At 38.3% G+C, this 22787-nt stretch overlaps 2 protein-coding genes across 7 annotated transcripts in view; one reads left to right on the top strand and one right to left on the bottom strand.

Moving 5' to 3' along the window:
* The window catches only part of specc1lb (sperm antigen with calponin homology and coiled-coil domains 1-like b), a 28866-nt gene extending 12619 nt beyond the window's left edge, over positions 1-16247 (bottom strand). The window contains exons 1-11 of one of the 5 annotated variants that reach the window (XM_039668870.2): positions 16066-16247; positions 9604-9784; positions 9325-9469; positions 7523-9177; positions 6487-6694; positions 5163-5236; positions 4848-5023; positions 4525-4688; positions 3364-3488; positions 821-899; positions 442-531 (exon numbers count right to left, since the gene is read on the bottom strand). In XM_039668870.2, the coding sequence (XP_039524804.2) occupies positions 442-531; positions 821-899; positions 3364-3488; positions 4525-4688; positions 4848-5023; positions 5163-5236; positions 6487-6694; positions 7523-9177; positions 9325-9469; positions 9604-9747 (2860 nt within the window). In that variant the 5' untranslated portion in view covers positions 9748-9784; positions 16066-16247. Of the gene's footprint in view, positions 1-441; positions 532-820; positions 900-3363; positions 3489-4524; positions 4689-4847; positions 5024-5162; positions 5237-6486; positions 6695-7522; positions 9178-9324; positions 9470-9603; positions 9785-10106; positions 10201-16065 lie in introns of those variants that run through there. The other 4 variants (XM_089123524.1, XM_039668867.2, XM_039668866.2 and 1 more) reach the window with 4 other exon arrangements.
* A 2215-nt stretch (positions 16248-18462) lies between these two features.
* setb (SET nuclear proto-oncogene b) lies at positions 18463-21828 on the top strand. Of its 2 annotated transcripts, none has more exons than XM_039668864.2 (8): positions 18463-18746; positions 19668-19725; positions 19810-19952; positions 20048-20151; positions 20242-20355; positions 20439-20609; positions 20690-20825; positions 20981-21828. In XM_039668864.2, exons 1-8 carry the CDS (start codon positions 18674-18676, stop codon positions 20983-20985), a joined length of 804 nt encoding a protein of 267 aa, XP_039524798.1. In that variant the 5' UTR covers positions 18463-18673; the 3' UTR covers positions 20986-21828. The 2 variants fall into 2 exon arrangements, with proteins under 2 accessions (XP_039524798.1, XP_039524797.1); XM_039668863.2 differs by having other exon boundaries at positions 20690-20830.
* The last annotated feature ends 959 nt before the right edge of the window (positions 21829-22787 follow it).

Genomic DNA, 22787 nt, shown 5'->3' with positions numbered 1-22787 from the left:
TGTGCCGACTATATTCCCCTTTTTATCAATTTCCTTATTTTATTGAGAACCCAATTTGAGCAACATATTGCTTTGCTGTAGATGTGCGTGCTTTGGATCGGATTTTATGTAAAAAAAGCCCAAATTAAATCTGTACATCGTATAAAACGATCATGTCTCTTCAAAAGACTTGGATTTAGCTTATTTTACACTCTTTTTGTGAAAGTTTTTTAATTTGGGTGAATTGACGTTCAATGGAAAGACAGAAATCTCTCGGATTTTATTAAAAATATTTTAATCTGTGTTCCAAAAATGAACAAAAGTCTTATGGGTTTAAAACGACGTGAGGGTGAGTAAATCATTTTTAGGTGAACTAACTCTTTAGCGATTTAATAGTGAGAAACTGTATAGTCGAGTACTTGACTAGATGTCGCAGAACGAGTACTCAAGGTCCAAACGTACCTGATATGGATTTATTCGAGTCTATGTTTGTCATCCTCTGGAGGCCGCAGCCGGGGCGCGTTACAGGTGAGGTCCGAAGGAGGTGGTCTGCTATTGGATTACATGAAATCACACATACAATCATGAAAAAGAATAACTGGCTTTATGCGGCATGACTAAGCTTGTGCTCTTCTAAAATAAATATCCTGCTTCCTCCTCAAGGTCTGGTACACAATCTCTGGTCATTAACAGCAAATGTTAAGCCTGAGGGAAACGGTACAGCACAATTACACATGACCTTTAACTCCGAGTTGGCCTCTGAATAACTAGATTAAACCGGAGTGAGGGAAGACTGAAAGATCAAGGAGTTAGATTTCCAGTGTGACTAACGTCAGCTCACCTGGTATGCTCAGGTCCGTGTAGCTCGACCTCTTGTCCAGCATTGATGACAGAGGTTTGGCTGAGCTCATGGTGTGTCTCTGTAAAATAGTACCCCAATACAAAACACAAATTATTAGTACAAAAATACAAATCATGAGACAAGGATTGCAAGTCTAGTGTCATGAATATCTGTGACGATTTTAGAAAAGCAAAATCATATAAATATATCATGAATATACAATATATATTACTCAGGCCTAGCTCAAAGCACATTAATGAAAATCAATGAAGAATGGAGCTCAGGTGGTCAACACATCAACAAAGTTAGCTGTGAATTATTGACGCTTTTAAAGCACTTATTTTTCACAGCCTAATTGGATAAACAGTCCAGTCCTAGCAAAGACAAATGGTTGGTAAATATAATTTCTGGAAAATTTCTGTTTCTTGTGCCCAATAACACCATTTCACAAATACAATCATGCTTAAGCAAGAAAATATTGGCTCTCTGCAGAAAGAACATTATAGCTTTATGAAACACAATTGACCATTTCAAAAACCTTACATATCTCTTTCTCATTTCTCTGTGAACCTTTGGGACAGGGATGCTAAACAACGAATGCCTACATAATTTTACTTTCAGAAAAGTAAATAAGTTCAAAGAAAATATTAAATTCCTTATTTGGTCATATGGTGGGAGTTGAGTTGAGTTCATTTCATATTGTCTACACAAAATAATCTATAATCAACTCGACATCAACTTGCAAATCTCCATTTAAAATGTGAAACAACTATTTTCTGAGGCGTTAATGAGGATGGGGCTGAGAACTGTGGGAGCAAATGATAATGAGCAACACCTGCACAACACATCGGTCTTGAGTCCCACGGAGGAGCTCCGGAAGGAAAAAACTACGAGTGACGACAGCGGAAGACAAGAGAGGACAGGACCTGGGATGTTATGTTGTGTTTTATTATGTTTACAAGTGGCAGTCGTCCATGAGGGGCTGACGCTTGTATTGGTTGGTTTTATTTATTTTGGTGATTAAAGGTCCCTGCCTTCTTCTTCCCTGAACTTGAACATCGTTACAATTTTATTCTAAAGCCACATAAACAATCATAGATCTTAAAATTTTACTTGATTTTCTAATATTTTACGAGTCGAGCTTGCCAAAACTCGTTCGCCATGATGCTGAGGGTGATAGACCATAATACGGTTAGATGCCACATTGAATTTAACACAAATGAAAATGAGGCTGTTAGGGATAAGCGTACAGTCAGTCATTACAATGGCACGTGTTTTTATTTTTAGGACATACGATACGTCAGCAAAGTAAACAATCCATTGAACACACTGTATTCTATCTCTCACAACCTCATTTTCATTCATGTAAACTATGGAGCTACCCTGACTGAGGTCTATTGCAAGGCAAATTTTCATTGGCCCATGCCCAAGAAAATATTTTCTGGTTTTGCTTCAGGGATTTTGTTTTTTTTTACTGTTTTATCTCAAAATGGATGTTCAAATGTGAACTTTCGCTTCACGTTGCGTGATTTCGTGATGATGTCCATAGAACATCATGTTCTAAAACTCAAATTCACCAAAACAAACAAAATCTCTGTGGCTCAAACTTCTAGCACTCAAAGTACGTCAAACTGTCTGATTTTTTTTTTTCTGTCCTTACAATAACATCCTGTTTTGGCACATTTTGAGGAGACTTCTATGTCCTATTAAAAAAGAGAAACACAGCAAAGGACATCCATGGACGGAGGGAGAGAAAAAGGAAAGCCCTACTCCAGCTAGACACGCACACACACAGTCTGGAGATCTCATTTGACAGAAAAAAGGTGTTAGGTCAGAAAATCCCCATAAACAAGAATCCAGACATCTGCTAGAGTGATCAGAGATCCGTCCTAATGCATCTATCAAACATGGACCCATCTATCCCACAGCAAAGTCAGCTTACTATTAACATGAGGCTACTACACAAATGTAAGGTTTGGGGCCAGTAAAGAAATAAATACTTTTGTTCAGCAAAGATGCATTCAATTGTTAAAAATAAAAGAAATAATAATATGATAATAATAAGAAATGTTACTTGTGAAGCAAATAAGCATTAGAATGATTTCTGAAGGATCATGTAAAACTCAAGGCTGCTTTTTAAAAAAGTTATAATAGAACAGTTATTTTAAATTCTAATAACATTTAGCAATATTACTGTTTTTTTCTGGAGAGAAGAAGAGATTTCTTTCTAAATTATGGTAGTGTAACTGTTTCAAATCATTTGATTTTAGGTGAAGGTTAAATAATGCTTGATGTCAAACTTTAAAATGATTTGTTATGCAGAATATTACTAAAAAGCTAAAAAAAAAGAGAGACATTATTACGTAATTTAATTGTGTAATATATAAATAATTTAGGGGTTGAATAGCCAGCAAATGCAACTTTATTGTGATACATATAACACTATTGTAATATATTCATAACCTGATATAAACTAGTCATGTCATTTAGGGTTTTGGTTATAGGACTATATACATACACTAGTTAATACTGATTGTTTGTACCTGTATAGGAGAGACAGCAGCGGCAGGAGGGGTTTTGATTGGACTGGGACTGAGGGGGGTTCTGGAAATAGCGGTGGCAGCAACAACAGCAGCGGCAGCAGCAACCGGACTGGCTGGAACAGGACCTGTACAGAGAGACGGGTGGACAAAAGGACACACAGATCATGCGACTTGTAAAAGAAAATATACATGGCTTCATATATTTGCAGGCTAGTAGTTACGATACTGGAATAACACTAGCAATTTGAAAAGAATGAATCATTCTAGAGTGAGTGGGGTGAATTTTTTTGGGGAGTCCATCTGCATAGAAAATATATATATAAAAAAAAAAAAAGCCTTCAGAGTAAAAAGTAATTTTCAGCAAAGTTTTAAATGGCAAAATGGCTGAATGATTTAGGAAAATCTTCACTATAATATTACTAATTTTTCTACAGTAAAATTTTATTCAATGTGTTAATTGCTGTATTATTTGTGAGTGAAAGTATCTTAATTTAAGTAAAGTGTAAACAAAATGTTTTCTGGAGTTGATTTTTTTTTTCATAAGCCCCATTCCCACTGTTTTAGACAAATTAATAATATGACTATAATATGACTATAAAATAATTATTATTGTGATTTAATTGTGATACTGTTATTAAATAAAACTATAAGACATATTGTAGCAATAATAATACTATTGAACTGTAATAGTACACTAATAGTACACTAGATTACACTAATCGTGTTTACATTTGAATTTCTTAATTTTCAAACAGTAATCCATCAAGCTTTTATTTTGATGGGTTGCCGGCGCATAAAAATGCAGTGAAATGCAGCGCTGTGTTCATTTAGCTCATGACATCAGGTGTGTAAACACTGCGCTTCCCTCTGAAACCTGCATCTCATATCTGTATTACATTTTATTACAGCCTGCGCAATTTGACAATCACACTAAACCATATTGCAATATCGATATCGTTCAGCCCTACATGCGAGTATATCATATTATTAATTTGTCATTTCTTTATTAAAAGCGACCTGCAGAACACTTGCAAGTGCAAACGCCCTTGTAGGGTTTGGACAACCAACAACCTTTTGTTTACCAGTAAAGAATTATAAACAATAAGCCACACCACTCCAAATATGAGAATGCATCTGCATAAATCTGCATGTTTTGTGAACCTTGCGAGGCGCTGTCGAAGCTCTTAATAAGTGTTTTGACGGTGGGCGATGGTTCAGAGGAAGTGGAGGAACGTCGACTAAGGCCCATCCCTTGTCTCAGGGCAGCCAGGTCTCTCTCCACGGCATTCATATAATTATACACACGACCACGCTCCTCTTCCTGCCTGTAAAACAAGACAGACCCTGACACTCAAAGATCCTGCATAATGCAAATATTTGTACATAAAAACACAATCACACAACCTGTGTCTCTGAGTATCACTATCCTTGTAGTCACAACACATTTACTCTGGGTTGTAAATCTACACCACATCTTCTCTTACTTCTTGCTCTTTAGGTCATCCAGCTCTTTATTCATCTTCTCATTTTTCTCCTGAGCCTCCTGTAGGCGGCGCCGCATGTCTCCAATCTCCTCCTGAGCTTCCGACTTGATGTCGTTGGCGATGACAACGGCCGTTTGCAGATCAGCTTGGAACTGACGCCACTCGGCTGATTCCTCCTGTGAGTGACAGGTGTCAGTTAAATTCCTTTGGAGAATCATGAAGATAATTTCTTGGGTGAAAAGTCACAAAGATGGAATTTCAAACCATCTTTAAGATTAAAATTACTATAAGAACCCTGACCCAGGGAAATTTTACCCGCAATTTACGGTGAAGAACCTTAATCTCCTTCTCCATATCATATTTCTGATCATGAAGCTTTTTGATGGAATCTGAGGGGGGAATGGCAGAAACAAATACAGATTTACAAGTAAAGTTAAATGCTCATGAATGTGTTGCTGAAAGTTTATTTTATTCAAATGCCTAATTTTAATTTTATACAATTATGTTATCTTTTGAAATATGTTTTTTAGTTTTGATTTTTGGTAATTCATACAGTAAAACTATCATTCCAATAAAATGAAACTGAAAACTAAACACGTTAAGTCAGGAAAATGTCTGTATTTCATACTCAGATAGCTCGATGCCGCCTCTATGTGGACAGCCTGCATAACTACAAAATAATGAAAACAAAACTGTGGGCATCTGGTCAAATTTGTGTAACATACATAGAGAAACGTTTTCTGTACAATTCTTTACTTGAGATCTATCTTACATTACAAACATTTTACACATTTATAGATAAGTATACACCAATACAATAAACTATTCTCACTTAGATTTTTTCTTCAGTCTGGAACGTTCACACCAAGAACAATAACTATTATTGTATTAAATACAACGCAACGCCTGGAGAGCTTCTGTATGGAGGAATGGTCTCTGATCTCGTCAGGTGTTCTCCAAACTCATCAGGCATTATAGGAGAAGACTAAGAGCTGTTTTCTTAGAAAAAGGCGGTTGCAAAAAGTATTTAATAAAAGGGAGCAAATAATTGTTCCCAATGTGTTTTGGAGAAAAACATTTATTTCATATTGTGATTTTCCCCACACTTTCAATTCACATTCTTTTACTATAAAAGGTTAGAATTCTGCTCATTTTTTAAATAAAATATCAAAAGGTTTAACAATGCAGATTTATTTGATCATATTTACCAAGGGGGCAAAATAAATCTGACCAGGACTGCATTAGCATTCACACCAACGTACAATATAATTCTGTTTATTGTAAGCATGTGCTGCAGTTTTGTCACCAGCCACTTGAATTCTGATTGGCTGTCAATGTTTTAATCGCTAAAAACATGATTCCAATGATATTTTTTATCTGTGCCGTTATCATCCAAGTTGTGTTGTGGACTTTTCTGTTGTTTTCTATTTAACGATTTTTTGAATTATATCTATCGTTATCATTAGTCCTTGGTGTGAAAGGACCTTTTTCGGCACAATATTTGTGATAAATATATTAATAATATATATTTTATACATCAATTCAATATAATTGTATACTTGTATTAATTGTGTCAATGACATATAAATAGCGTTAAGTGACCAGTAGCCATGGAAAGCATTCTACGATTATGACTTACTCTCCAGGTCGGAAATGATGAGGTTGTCATGAAGCTTGACAGCCCGATGTTGCTCGACTTCATCCTCCAGCTCAAAGATGGTCTCCTTCATGTCAGCGATCTCTGTATCCTTCTCTTCTAGCAAAGAGCACTGCTGCTCGAGGAGCCGCTTCTGCTCCGCTAACTGTGCCTGGATATCGACACGAAATGCTCGGAACTCACCCTCAAGCTATAGTGAACACAAGTGTACATGTTAGCAAGGATACATCAGGCATGTAACATGTTAGAAACTGTATTAGCTAACCTGGGGATTCAATATGTGAATTCAGGATGTGACAAAAGTATTATGTCGAAGCTCACGGTACTCATAAAAGAGTATGAAAAAAGTACCTGGATAACATACTACGTCCGGCGAGATTCTGAAGTGTGCATATGATGGACACTTTACTATCCCATGAGGCCAAGGGAGAGGATTTATGAATGGTAGTGAAGCGATGCAACTGACACTGGTAGGTCACATGATAATGACAATATGACGAACATAGTTTGTCTGGATTACATTCATACTATATAGAACGTACTTTTTGTTGTGACCATGAAGTAATTACTTCTTCAAAATAAGAACCTAGAGCGTAAACGATTTTGGATGTAGCCCCTGTGTCCGAATAGGTCTACTATATAGTAGACAAAAAAAAAAAAAAAAGAGTGTGCGTGAAAAGAGTATGTTAGAATTCATAGTATTCATAAGAGTAGGCAAATAGTACTAGGATGACCTAGTACTTCTGGAGAGATTCTAAAGTGTGCATATGATGGTCATACTATTTGATGAGGCCTCAGGAGAGGATTTGTAAATGGCAGAGAAGCGACGCAACTGAAGGCGTAAGTCATATGACAGTGCCAACATGGCAGATGTAGTACGTCTGAATTTCATTCACACATACTACATAGAACACAATGTGTTGTGAAATAGGTTCGTCATCAAATGTAGCACATTTTCAGACCTCGGACACTGTTTAAGACAACTTATGATAATCAAAGATATGTGTGCCAATTTCACCTTATTAATTGCCTCCTGTAGCCGGGCAGCTTCACTGCGCGTGTGCCCCAGTTCCTCTTGTAACTGAGCCGCTTTGGCCTCGGCACGCTCCTTGTCTAATCTCTCGCTGTCCAGCAGGTGGCGTATGTCGGTCTTATCCCCTGCATTGTGGATGGAGAGGAGCTGGGCCACTCTCTGCCTCTCTTGCTCAAGTTGGATTCTGCAGCGGTTCAGCTCCACCTGCTCACCTTCAGACACCACCCTCAGAGCTTCCAACTCTGCTTTGGCGACGGTCCGCTCCCTCCGTTCCATTTCCACAGCTCTCTCTGCCATATGGACACGCTCCTTCAATGCTGCCATCAGGCCTTGGGCTTCTGCATTCTCCTGTTCCGCCATCTTGAGAGCACTGCTTAGCTGTTGCTGCACACCCAGCAGTTGCTCCCGCTCAAAATGCGAGCCCTCGTTCAGCTCGGCGTAGCGCCTCTCCAGCTCCACGTAGCGCCCGCTTTTGGCATCTTCGTCATCCTTGGCATACGCCACCCGGTGCTCGTCAAGAAGGCCCCGGAAGTAGTCCAGCTGTCTTCCGTACAGTTCCAGACGCTCCCCTTGTTGGCAGAGGGAGTCGACAAGAATGGCACGCTCCTCGCCCAGGCGTTCGTTCTCTGTGGTCAGCTCTTGTGTGATCTGCTGCAGATCAGCAAGTTCCTGCAGGGTGGCTTGGAGTTCTTCTGACGTGCTGTGTTGGTTCTCCTCCATTTGATGGATTCGCTCAGTCAGGCAGGCCACAGAAACCTCGCTGGTGTTCCCGCTGCTGCCCCTGCGGGAATTTTCCCGGCTCGGTGGTCCTCCTTCTGATTCAGAAGACGATCCAAAACCTGAGGGCGCATCCAGAGCATCATCACTAGAGGTGATTGGCTGGTAGGCCTCACTGCACTCACTGTCTACTGCATCAGGAGAACCTACACGTCTTGGTTCTGACAGAAGGTCCTCGGTAGAGCCTTGGGCAGAGCCTTCTGCGGAAGACGTGCGCAAGCTACCTCCTCTGCTTACACGCTGACCTCCACTGCTGCCGGAAGCTACAGGCTCAGGACTAAGCGATGGGCAACGCAGACCTTTGTTAGGGCTGTCCAAACGGTGCTCCAAGGAGAAGCCAAGAGCATTGAGGCGATCCTTCAGCATTCGGTTTTCACTTTTCAGCATATTTAGCTCATCAAGGATGCCCTGGTTCTGGTCTTGAAGGAGGAGGAGAGTGGACTCCACATCAGTGGCACTGATCACAGGAGAAACCTCTTTCTCCTGAGGCTGCTTGGTTTCTTGAGAACCTTGTTCCGGATCAGGGGCTTCAAGTTCTTCCAGACCAAGCTGGGCCTTCATACCTCTAAGTTCAGAGCGGAGATGGAGGATCTCCAGGTCTTTGCTCTTGGCTAAGCCCAGCAGGTCGTTCACTTGACACTCCAGCACTGCTTTATGACTTACCTGGCTGTCTGAGCGAGATTTGGTCAAGCGAGACTCAGTTTCAGCTACAGTATGGCATCGTGACCGCTTCTGAGGCATGGCATCAGTGGGTACGGCAAGCTTTTTGGCAGCACTGGCTCTGGTTCTTTCTCGCAAGTTCTCTCGGGTCGAGCCTGGATCCTTGGCTGTGGATGACATGGCACGCCTTCCTGAAAGACCTACTGGAAGAAGAAAAAAAGTTGTAAGCTGAAACATTCCACAACTACATAAATATTATAGACATTTCATTAGCTGTGTGGGTATCAAAGTAATTTTGCAACACACTTTTTCTTTAACAACTTCAGAACCAAGGTAATGCTTAGCGCTACCTGAACTGGTCTTGGACCTGGTCTCAGTGCTGCTGGTCTTCTGAGAGGAGGTTCCTCTCTTGTTTCTAGCAGTAGTGTTACTGTTGCTAGTGGACACTGCTCCACTTCCTGCACTGACCGTTGGGAGATCATCATTGCTCTTTGCCTGGGTGGCATGCAAAACATTAAGTTAATGATCTGTTAGACAAATCACAAGCTAACACTCTTAGCTGGCAATTGGTTCAACATGTTGATAATGATTAAAAACATGTTTCCAATTTCTCCATACTAAACAATTACCTTAGACAGTGGAGCTGCACTATGGTTTTTGTTTGTCATCTTGCCACCTGTGCCCATAATGCTGCTTCCCTCTGGTCTGCCTGGGGCCTTAGTGCCCGCTGAGGTTCTGGAGGTGGCGGCCGTGGGCTTGGTCGCCTTTTTCATACTTGGCTCCAAGTTCTTGATACATTTACAGCGTAATCTAAATAAAGGAAAGCAGACAAGGAGTCATTTGGATAAATTGGGCTGTATTTACGCAGATTCAAATAGAACACACTAAAATGCAAAACAAGTTTATATTGGATGACAATTTAAAATACCCCACTCGTTCAGAAAACAGTGTTAAAGAAAGAAGTTTCTGAATATTATGGCATGCAGTGCTAAGTAAACCCAGCCACAGACAAAAAATATACATTATAAAGACAATGCTGCCAGATCATTTATTTTTCAGACCTATATTTTTGCCAAGTAGCATTCAATATAGCATTTAATCAAGCACAGTTTTAATCGAAATAGTTCATTACCTTACTCCAGCACTGGTTATTTTCCTCGGGGAACACATTATGTTCAAGTCTATGCTTTTGCTTTTAGACAGTTGTAATGTAACACAACGGTCCCAGAGGACTCTATTTATACAGCTTCACACACACTGTAAACTCAGACACTTTAGGGGAAAACAGTCATTGGCCAGTGTTTGAATGCACACAACACTGTGTGATTGGAGGAGAGACAGAAGAGGATGGAACTGCCTCTCTTATCTCATCATCATGGGTGGAGGCCAGGCGAGTTAGAAGAGCTGACCAACTGCGTCAAGCCTTAAAAGGCTTTAAAAGTCTAGAGCAACAGTGCTAAGTCTGAGGCTAGAAAAAAACACAGCAGCTCTATGAATTTATATAGTAAATTTCCTTCACAGTATACTTGTGAAGATGGTCCACATGTAAAAATATGCATGTAAAAATACCATAGTATCCCATTTATAAAGGTTAATTAAATCATAAATGTAAGGGCAACAGACAGAGGTCTACAACTGAGGTCTGTGCAACTATAAGTGTATTAATGTTGATGTAAGTACAAGCTAGAAACCAAGAACCAGAGCCTCCAGTGCATGCTCAAGCAGCTAGTGAACTCAGACACTTTACTTGCCCCATGTGGTCTCTCTTTGCAAATCGAAAATAAGGTGATTTGGATACTTTGATGGCAAATAGATGAGGAATGCCCGGATAGACACCAGCCTAAACACCCCCATTTTTCCAAACAAGCCTTTTAAGTTGATATGTTTGAAAAGGAGACAAAAAGCACCACACCCAACTCCACACCACAACTCTCAGCCCTCATGCTTACTGAAAGAATATAGCCTAGACATCCAAATAGTTCATATTTAAAAGCAATGAATGTCCAAATTTAATTCTAACTTTCATTATAGTGGTAAAAAATTGCAAAAAAACAGAAAATCCAGTGAGTGTTTCTTAACAAGCATTAGCAATGAAGTTAGTTGTGCACAATGGTAATGTGGTCACTTTCTTTCTCATATTTCTTCAATAAAAATTTAACTGTACAAGCCCCAAACTAAAGGGAAAGACACTCAGCAGTAAAAACTCTTCAGCGGAGCAGTTAGTTGCCCAAATTAACTTCCCACTTGAGAGGTAATGGCGGCCAACTTCCTATCAAATACTAATACCATCCAGACTTGATTTCAGTGTTCAGTACGAAAACGGCTTCCGGGCATTTGCACAAATCTGAGCGCTGAACCGCAGCGCCCCCAACACTTCCAACACTTCAACACAGAGTCATATCCATCAACACACTTCTAAAAACAATTCAAAGCCTCAAACATGCAGGCCCACACAAGCAAATTCATATCAGGTAACAAGACAAACTCAATGATCACCAGTGTCTGTCCAAAATTAGTCTGTCTAGGCATTGGCCAATGGGAAAAAAAAGTGATAGAAATACTTTCAAAGCTTTTGAGGATGGGGGTGGGTTTCTCTTTCAACTCAACTCCAACTATGTGGAGGAACTGTGTGACTTTCAATGTCTCTTGGGGTCAAGGGTCATCCCAAGTACATAAAGAAGCCTCTGATCATCTGTTCAGAAGGTGGCCCTCAACACAGATGTTCAAATAAAAACAAAACCTGTATAGGGACAATAGACAGTAAAAAATATGGACGACGCACTCTCTTCTATTGTAGAAAGATGAAGCAGCCACTATCCCAATATGACACTGGCACATTGCGCTGATTACAGAATCCGGGTCTGCACAGTAGTGAGCGTGAAGGGGAACCTGTCAACACTCCCGTTTTTCCCCGGTTTCTACTGTTTGCCAGACCCCTCCCGGTTTGTTATTTCTCCCGGGAAACTCCCGTAAATTGCATGGCCCAGACTCCTATGCTATGCTAATATAGTTATTGTTATACTACTAAGGTATATTTCTTGGTGTGATTGGGCCTTTAGACTTAATTGTCATGTTTAAACTTCCCGTTGGGTGATTGGTTTACCTTTGAAAGGCACAGCATGTGACGATGCCTTAAATATGTGCAACATGGTGGGAAAGTCATTTGGCCCTTGTGTAGTGCAGGATGAGAAAATGCATCCAGTGTGGTGGGTAAAAAAATATATAGCTAAATGGACCCTCTCTTTGAAATAAATTAAATAAATGTGCAAAAATAGGAATATAAGGCAAAAATCCTAAAACAGCAGTGCACACACACAAAAACAGATGTTGTATTGCAGAGGGAGATCCATGTGGTAAAGACATTGGTCTGTCCCAGTCTGACAGGAAGGCCACAGTGAAGTTCGCCCTTTTTTCTCAAACATTAAAGGAAAGCGGACCTTGTGGGGAATAATACGAAGCTTTTGAAAAACAAAAACGTATTCTCTCGAGAGGGAATCCAAGCAGGACAGAACAGTCCAGGCATCTCTAATGGCCCACTAAACGGTGACCACAATCTTGACCTACTGACGCTCTGGCTAAACAAACCGTTTGATATGCAAAACAGGCAAGATGGTCCTGTGAAGTTCAAGGGATTCAATTTCCTCACCATATCTCTCGAATTTTGTTTTGTCTCGTGTTTGGGTTATTCTTTGGGCTATTTCAGACACACATCTAATGGAAATTCCTGGCAGACCTGACACAGCAGCCGCTTGTTAATTGAGCATCAGTATGAAGCCTGATGGGAGGAATGTGTTTGTTTGGACAGTTGATTACACATACACACACTGAACATTCTGCAATTATAACAGCAGGAGGTCGAAACCTGTAAATAAGCTATAAGCCTATAAAAAAAATCACTAAAGAGCTCATAGTTAGGAAACATTGCTTTTAAGCGTTTTTTTTACCATCAACTGAGACATCAGTCCAAGGGTCTAACATAAGAACCATGACGCTACTAATAAGAGCTTCCATTCAATGAAATCATTCCTCTGAGAGCTGCTAATGTGATCAAGCAGAATGCAGTCAGCTCAAGAGAGGTACAACTGGGTCAGTGTCTTTCTGCTAGGTCCACAGGACGTCCCAATGGGCATACAGGCAGTCGCTTACACCCAAATCTGTTAAAACCAATACGAATTTCTAGGGATGCATCGATATGGAAATTTTAGCCGATACCCGATAATTCTTTATATTTAAAAGCCGATAGCCGATATATCGAAATTTTTATCTAATTTTGAGAGCCTTATTACAAGTACAAAAGTCTCACAATTAAATCCATGTCCCAAGCGCACAATTATAATGATGTTCTCATTATAGTGTTGTATAGCCGATATGACAGATTTGCGCTGAACCGTATTTTAATTTTTTGAAGAGATTTCAATCATATTTCAATAAATTCAAAAACATAAACAGTGCTCAACAAGTGTCTCAGCTGAAGGGAATAATACATTATTTGTCGGCTTTAATATATCAGCCACATTTTCTTAACAGGCCGATAACGATAACATTAAAAATGAACATATATCGGCCGGTACCGATATGCTGGCCGATATATCGTGCATCCCAAGCGCTCATAGAAGGACCAAAACATATGAGAAATATAAAGAAAACATTACAGCATTTTATGCAAAATGAGCTACTAGAAATGTTTCTTTGACAACGTTTTGAAATTATTAAAGTTAACAGGAAACAGGTTTCACAACCCCTATTTACGATAAAGGATATTCAAAGAGAAAAAAAAAATGTAGGTTGGGATATGATTTCATTCACTATGAATTGATTGGATTGTGAAAAGGGACATTACATGGAGCGAGAAGGTTGAAGGGATGTTTTGATTTTTTTGAGATTATAAAGACTAGTGACCATAGACTGTAAAAAATATGGACAAAGCATCTATGACATCACCCATAGACTTTCGAATAACAGTTTTGAGGCTGTTTATGGGGGGTATGGGCAGCGTCATACTGGAAAATCTTGGGAAATACAAAATACAAATGTTCAGAAAGGATACATGGTATGATGCGTGGCTGAGACGTCAAATTCCACTCTGCGCAGACCGTTATCAGCTGTCAATCAAAGTTAACCGCCCTTATTTGTCATACATTTTATATCTAAATACGATCTAGTTAGAAAAAAATTCACCCCCCTCACAGTTGTCAGGCACTCGGAACATATTGAAGATTACAATAAAAGTCCATGGGACCAAACTGTAAAAACATGAATTTATGCTGTGAAAACAGACATTTTAACATGGGGTATATGGACATTTGCTCCCTTTTGGGACCGGCCTCTAGCGGATTTTCGATGTATTGCAGTTTTTCGCACTTACGGGTAGGCTTCATTTTTCAGATTAGAATGTTGCCGCTTGCTAGTGACACACTGAAATTTCGACAACCAAAAACATTCAGTCAAAACAGCAGAAAAAAAGAATTTTCCGTTTCGGCCAAATTAGTTATAGTGTTAAAGTCTGGTGCGAACTATGTGAACAAGCTAAAACCCAATTCAACACCATGCCAGCAATACCACAGCTATATTAATGGGCAAGAAAAAGTAAAAGAAATAAAAAGTAAATACATAAATAATATAAAACACCAAAATAAAAAAAAGGCAAGTAAAAAAAATAAGTTTATCTTGGATAATAATTCTATGAGTAAATCTGGTCTCCCTCTCAATTAAAAATCTTTTCATAAGAATCAACTGAAAAGTTAGGAGTCCTATAGGAGTTCAAGACAAAATATGCTTCAGCGATAAACAACTCTGGCAAGAGGGACATAAGCTACAACAAGTTAACATCCCAGCAGCTTGGACGCACTTCACCATGACCAAAATGTATGCTAGTACAGAAATTCTTGATAAATCAAAACTTTAATTTTTATCGATTTTGATGATTTCAATCACTGCTGAGCTGTGGGAAATGTTGACTTCTGAATCTGAAAGCAATAAAAGTGACATGAATCTGATACCAAGACAGATATTCCTCAGGTGCCCTTCCCCTAAAACAAATAGAAATGAAGTAAAATTCACATACAGTATAGGCCTACTTCATGCAGCCGAAGTTAATCAACAAGCTATGCTTTTGAGAGTAATCCTCAATTTAAAAAAAAAGAAAAAAACTATAATAACAAGGGAATTCTTACTGCAATCATCCTTTTACAATATTATGCAAAATGATGAGGGTCTGCCATTACCTATATACTCTACCCTGAAGCACTCCCCAAAATGCTTTGGATGTTTGGGGGCGTTGGGTTGACTGGAATGTGCTGCTGCCTGCTAGAATCAATGCAAAACAGCACATCAAATGCCTTCATGGGAAAAACCTGTGGATGCCATTGACTCATCACAGACTATTCCCAAATAAGTTAAAGGAAATCTTCTTGCCATTAATGACACATTCTAAAGATGAACCAGACTTTTTCTTATTATTATTATTTTTAAATAATTGATACAGACTTCGAAATAACATTGTGTAGTAAAAAAAAATATATATATATATATATGTATATATAGTTATGAAGTTGACATGTCCTGGTGTGACATGCTATACAAGTAAAACAATTCTAAATAGCATTCCATAGAATAGCTTAGTACAGTTTGTATTAATGAATACATTAAATAAATATGATGACATTTGACAAAAGTGCTCAGATCAGACAAAAGTGCTCAGGCCCAAAATCAAAAAAACCCTCTAAACTCACTACTAAAAAAAGTCATGGACAACCAAAGTGGGTGCTGTATTCATGAAATGACACTGCCAGCTGATATTAGGATATATATAATTCATATCATAAGAAAGTTACTCACCTTATGACAAATGCAACATTATTTTTCCATCAAAACATAAACGTGTCAAAGCAAACTGCGACTGATGACATCAAATGAAAATACACTGGCAGGATACATTGATTTATTACCATATATGACAAAAGTTTTAAATTCTCCCCGTGGGCCTAAATCCCCTTTTGCCGACACAACTGACCACAATCAAACTGAGACACAATTCAGAAGAACAAGAGACATCGATCGAGGAGAAGATATAACTTAAATGACATTTTTACCTTGCGCTCCTAGAACTCGGAGAACTTCCTAAGGTGTATCCAAATGAAAGCAAGTTGACGTAATCATCACAGAAAACGAAATAAACGATTTGATTTTGTAAAAAAAATAAAAAAAAATCTCAGTTTCCCGACTCCCCGGCAGCGGAGTGATGCTAGTGTTTCCCAGTCCTCCGCTACTACCACCAAACCGGGGAAGCGGGGAACAATATTCGGCCACGCCTTTTCCCACTGACAACACTATATTTTTCAAAATAAAAGTCTTGGATTCTTGGAGATAGGCATTAATAACTAAAACCGTGAAGCAGGGAGAAAATGTGGAAGAAGAGGAAACAAATGGAGGATTGTTTAGAGGTCCCAAAACATTGTTGTTTGTTGAAGTATAGCAGTAACTCAATTGTTAAAAAAAATCTGTTCCACTAAAAACAAAGGTTGCAGAAGACTCGTATTACAGTCTTCATGCTTTAATTCAGTTAGTTTATTCTGTCACTTTAAATGAAAAACTTAGCTACTGTTATATAAAGGCAAATATTATCTTTCATTAGTACACTTAGCCTATCTAATGCGTGATTGTAATTTAGAAACTACAAACTACACATTTAGGGGTAAACCGTTAACTACTATCTGTTAACTAACCCTTGGTTAAGTGATATAAATTAAGTGATATATAAATTTGAATAAAAAACATGCATCTCCTTCCTTTTTGATTTCTGGCTTCACAAAAGCATACCTTTTAACAAAGACATAGCCTGAAAAAAAGCATTTACTCTTTGCATTTATCTTATGTCGGAGGTTTAGACTTAGCTAAATATTTCTAAACATTGATGCATGCGTAATTTCCCCTTAAAATTCATAGGCCTATCTTCATCAAATGTATTCTGCCAATAACACAGTCAGCACCATCAGATACAAAAGTGAAAATATCTATAAATATATAAACACTGACAAATCTGGCATTCAGGTCAATTAATGAATTAATGAACTGATACAGGATTTTTCAAACCGGTTTCCAGCTAGATATTTTGGATTAAATCTCAGAGCTTGTGTAACCTTGTTAAACTAATGTCAGGTTAAATATGAAATATGGTGCCAAAGATATGAATATGTGTGTGTGTGTGTGTGTGTGTGTGTGTGTGTGTGTGTGTGTGTGTGTGTGTGTGTGTGTGTGTGTGTGTGTGTGTGTGTGTGTGTGTGTGTGTGTGTGTGTGTGTGTGTGTGTGTGTGTGTGTGTGTGTGTGTGAAATAATGGTGTAAAATATGGATAAAAAGAAAACGTAGGACTGGTCTTGATATTGCTTTAGAAAGCCTAATCGTCACTCAGCAGTATGATGGATGGGACAAGTTTTTTTTTAGAGAGATTGTTTTTTTAAAAAGAAATGAATAGGCCTACTTTTATTTATTATGCAAATATGCATTAAATTGACCAGTGACAGTAAATGCATTTATAATATTAAAGATTGATATTGCAAACAGCCTAAATGTTCTTTTGAGCTTTCTATTTATCAAATAAAATTTTGGGAGAAAAAAAGTATCATGGTTTTTTTACCAGGGTTCGAAATGATTTAGGACTCTTGGGGATCCCGTAAAATTATTATTAAATTATTAAAAATTCTGAAGACTACCTAGCTATATACTGTAGGCAAAATGATATGGACCAATGTACCATTAATGGACCGAATACCATTTATATTATTATAGTATAAGTGTTAAAAACACCCCTCCAAGTTATCATCTTCAACAGCAATCATGTTGTTTAAATCCTTTCTTGCAGTCTTTTCAGTTCAGAACATTATCTTATACAGTTTTACAAACAATAGGCTAAAGTATGTACTAGTCCAGGTACTGTAGACCAGGTGTTCTCACTCCTGCTCCTGGAGAGCTACCATCCTAGGTTTTCATTCCAACCCTAATTTTGCACACCTGATTCTATTAATTACTTTTCACAAAAATATTTTAAAACTGCATTCAACATTGATAATAATAAGAAATGTTTCCTCTGCAGGAAATCAGCATAATGATTTCTGAAGGATCCTGTCACACAGAAGACTAGAGTAATGATGCTGAAAAATTCAGCGTTGCTATCACATGAATGAATTACATTTTTAAATATATTAAAATAGGAAAACAAACAACAGATTTTAAATTGTATATTTTCGAATATTGCTGTTTTTTCCTGTATTTCTCAAAAACAATGGAAAATCGTACCACTTTTAAATTATAGTTTTATAACCAATGTTCAATATTTAATTTCTATATCCAGAGCTGCTTTATTTTATAAATCCTGTTGTGTGCACTAGGGCCTATTTTCTATTCTAGTATGGAGGAGGCGTGGCTCTTAATTCTCATTCCCGGAACGGCCAGAGGGGGCGCGCATGCGAGCACAGTGGCGGGTGTCAGAAAAGAGGAGGCGCGTGGTGTGATACGCATCTCTCATTTGAGTGTGTGTTGTATGTGTGGAGGGGAAGCGCAACACACGTTGTGTTATTCGCACTTCTAAACTGAGCTAGAACCAACTTTATTTCTCCTTCTTTCGCTTTCCACGAGCGGAGGTGGACGTTCCGGAGTTTTTGTTTCAGGAGTAAGAAGGCAAATCCTCGACTGTGGGGGAATAATGTCGGCGTCGGCGGCGAAAGTGAGCCGAAAGGAGCAGAACTCGAATCACGACGGAGCGGACGAGACCTCGGGTAAAGTAATGGCGGCCTCCTGCGCACCGCCATTTTCAGTAATTTACATCTCTTGCGTATAAAGCACGAATATCAATATGAATTATTCGTCTAGGTTTTGTCTTAGTCTTTAATAAAAGCCCGAATCTGTGACGGTTTAATCCAACATAAGTCGATTTTGTGTTGTAATTGCAGTAAAAGGATACCGCGCGCACCGGAGGCCATGTTTCCTCGCGCGACGGCTTTATTGTGCCACGCGCGACTAGCATTGCGCTCGCGTGCCTTTTGATTTATTAAAACGTAAATGTACTGATTGTTTCCACTCATGTGCTTGAGCGTGACGTTTTAAACCAACATTTACTTAAAAAATGTGTGCGTTGTTTTGAGCCCATGTTGTGTGCTAACAGGCTAACTTAACTGGTTATTGTGTCTACCCGCCATCATGAGCCATTCCCCCATGTGTTGCTAAACCACGCTGCATCACATATAACCGTAGACGTGTTTTACGGACGCTTAAGTGGGCAAAATTACTTTCTAAACTGATGTAACTTTAAATGCACCGCAGTAATGTGTATTCATTGAGAGAACGGTAAATGTGGCCCAACGCGTGGCCTCCACCGTTTAAACCTCGCGGCCTCGCGCAGCTGCTGCTGAAACTACCGGATTGAGCTGGTCGTCTGGTGTTACACCTCGCTTTCACTTTAACTTTTCCATTTTTTTAATTAGATCAAACTAGCGTTACATAAGACTGCTTTTTGTTATGATTTACGAAAGGCATCGTGTTTACTTTGTTCATTTTATATATAATTGCATTTGAGTGTAACTTTAAAAGTCACGCTTTTTATGTTACAAGGACTGCATACACGTGCTGTTTCATCTCACTACATTTTATAACACATGAAGAAAATGGTTAAGTTATTGTTTTTTTTTATTGCATTTCAGAAAAAGAGCAACAGGAGGCTATTGAACACATTGATGAAGTACAGAATGAAATCGACAGGTAAGCTTACCAGTGGTTCTGAAGTATTATTTGTAAGTGTATATGTTCAGATGCATCTAATATAGCTTCTGTTGCTTTCTACAGATTGAACGAGCAGGCAAGTGAGGAGATTTTAAAAGTAGAGCAGAAGTACAACAAGCTACGTCAGCCATTCTTCCAGAAGAGATCAGAACTCATAGCCAAAATTCCAAACTTCTGGGTCACAACATTCGTCAACCATCCACAAGGTTAGATATTAAAACCTATCCTTGCTGTTATTAAATTTGGTTGGTTTGTATGTATATATTAATTTCTAATATCTTGTTTTTGATTTGACTAATAGTCTCAGCCTTGCTCGGTGAGGAGGATGAAGAAGCACTTCATTACCTGACCAGAGTGGAGGTCACAGAGTTTGAGGACATCAAATCAGGTTACAGAATAGATTTTGTAAGTAAAGTATTTCAACTTTTCTTCTGGTCAAATTTAATAGTAGTGCACAACTAAAGTGTCTGACCTGTAATTTTATACTCTCTCTAGTATTTTGATGAAAATCCATACTTTGAAAACAAAGTCCTCTCAAAAGAGTTCCACTTGAATGAGAGTGGTGACCCGTCTTCAAAATCCACTGAACTCAAATGGAAGACTGGAAAGGTGGGTTAACAATTTTTTGGGGTTAGTTTTGGACTAATGCTGTTCCTGTTTGGATGTCTATTAACCGATTATGTATGATGCAGGACCTGACGAAGCGTACTGGACAGACACCGAATAAGGCAGGGAAGAAAAGGCAACATGAAGAGCCAGAGAGCTTCTTCACCTGGTTTACTGATCACTCTGACGCAGGGGCTGATGAACTCGGAGAGGTTATTAAAGATGACATCTGGCCCAACCCCCTGCAGTACTATCTGGTAGGAAATATTATTATTGCTAAACGCTTGCTGTAATGACAGTCAGAACTTGTATTTAACTTCTCTCTCTCTGTGCTCAGGTGCCTGATATGGATGATGAAGAGGGTGAAGGTGAGGATGATGACGATGAGGAAGAGGAGGAGGGTTTGGAGGACATTGATGAAGAGGGGGATGAGGATGAAGGAGAGGATGATGAAGAGGATGATGGAGAAGACGGTGAGGTGAGACGCTTTAATATGAAGGCATACCATATGTTAGTGTGGTTTAGGACATGGATAATTAATGTGAAGTGTTTGCATTTATTATTTGCATAGAATTCAGAAACTGACATGGATCAAATCTTTTTTTTTTTCTCTACCTCCCCTTTTTAGGATGATGGTGAGGATGATTAAAGGCTGATAAGGACATTCCATCACTTGTACCTGTTCTTTCCTTTTTGAAGTCATCCTCCAATCATGGGAGCAAAAAAGCTTTGTTTTTATTTTTTTTATTTAGTTTTTTTTGTGCTCCATGTTCTGTTCTACTGAAGCCTGTCCTGACCATGTCTAAACCCAGTTAGTTCCCTGGACATACAATACCTTCATTGGAAAACTAGTGGCATCTCGTTGCTCTGAAGCCTCTTGCGTCATCTTTAATTACAACCATCTCCAAAGACAAACACGAAATATTAACAATCTGCACGTCATCCTCTGTAGACTAAACTGAAGTAAATAGCAGTTTATATATTAAGTATATAAATGAATTTCTTTTCTTTTTTTTTTTCTGTGAATGGTTGTGAGTTGAATAAGCCATGGTGCAGTGATCTAATCATAGCGTACATACCTAGCCACTTTTTTTTCTTTTTCTTTTTGTATATTTTCTTTAATGCAGAGGTGGGCCCTAAAGAGTTGACACTGTTTTCCCTATGTGATAATATTGGACAAAAGGAAAGCACCAGCTAGCTCCTGTCACCTCTTGTAAATGATTTGGGGTCAATATCAGGGTATGGCAGTTATTATTGTTGACGGTTCAATGGGGTCGGGTGGGGCAAGTGGGCATTTGACACATCAACATTTGGGTTTGTGTTGATTGACTTTTCATTGTAATGTTTTACAGACACCCATGAGGTTTGAAACATTTTTAATAAAAACAAAACACAAAAAAAACTTCCTCTTGTAATTTTGAGCTTGGCTAATTAAATGATTATTTAAATGAGATAATAAAGCCTGTAGAATCTTAATGAACTCTATAACTTGTCTTTTCTCCACCTGTTTTCTTTATTGGAGATATACAGATGGACACATTTATGAGTACAATGTGTTTTTATACAGTTTTATTTTTAATATTGTGTTTTGGCACATCTTTGAAAGTTTTTGTCTTTTATAGCAGGTTTTTCTAGCGTAAATTTGAGTGGTTTGTCACCGAGGAGTCATTGCCTTAGGGTTAATGTTGACTGTTGATAGTCTGAGGATCATCACTAGGACTGAGTTATTGCAGACAGGACATTCATACAATTTATTGCCATTTAATTGTATACATAGAATTGAATCTGTTACATTTTAACTGCTTATAACTAAATTGCTTTGGGCCTAAAATTCAAGTTTTTAGATATTTAAGTCATCGTGACATATTAAGCACTATCATTACGTTTTCATTTCATACATTTTCATAGTTTTTAATTCTGTTTTGTGTGTTGAGTTATTGTCCACCTCATAGTTTCCTGATACTTTTGCCTTAAGAATTATGAATTGAGACATGGATAGAACATCAGCCTTTCAGTAAAAAAGAAATATTTCTTATTTTGTGATGCTAATTATTTATGGTCCGGGGTGAACTAATTTTATCATTACATATGATTTATAAAATATACATTAAGTATAACTATGGTGGCTTATTCACACATAAATGTAACCAATGAGCACCATGTCACCTCAAATGAGAACTTCGGATTTTGATGGTGAGAAGAGGGAACAATCCATATCTAAAATTCAACTACATCTGAACTTAAAGACTGAATGAAATTTTACTTTGTGTGTCAATGAAATTTTGAAATGATTCATTTATGAAATGTTTTGAGTTGTTATGCTAAATTCTAAAGGTAAAAACATGTTCATGGTCTTTTGTAACTTGTAAAGTGCAGTCATTTTTGGTAATATTTTTAGAGGATAAAAAATTATCGAAAAGTAATCTGAAATGTGA

This window comes from Pimephales promelas, chromosome 19 (assembly GCF_988280905.1).
Source record: "Pimephales promelas chromosome 19, fPimPro1.hap1.1, whole genome shotgun sequence".
NCBI lineage: Eukaryota > Metazoa > Chordata > Actinopteri > Cypriniformes > Leuciscidae > Pimephales > Pimephales promelas.
The sequence above is the reverse complement of the archived record's forward strand: the minus strand, read 5'-3'. Positions and strand labels throughout refer to the sequence as shown.

What these genes read in the sequence shown, in the direction of transcription:
- setb (XM_039668863.2), top strand. Translation starts at nt 18,674, where the DNA reads ATGTCGGCGTCGGCGGCGAAAGTGAGCCGAAAGGAGCAGAACTCGAAT. An exon ending in ATTCGTCAACCATCCACAAG is followed by an intron (nt 19,953 to 20,047) that starts GTTAGATATTAA and finishes TTTGACTAATAG; the next exon opens with TCTCAGCCTTGCTCGGTGAG. An exon ending in CAGGTTACAGAATAGATTTT is followed by an intron (nt 20,152 to 20,241) that starts GTAAGTAAAGTA and finishes TACTCTCTCTAG; the next exon opens with TATTTTGATGAAAATCCATA.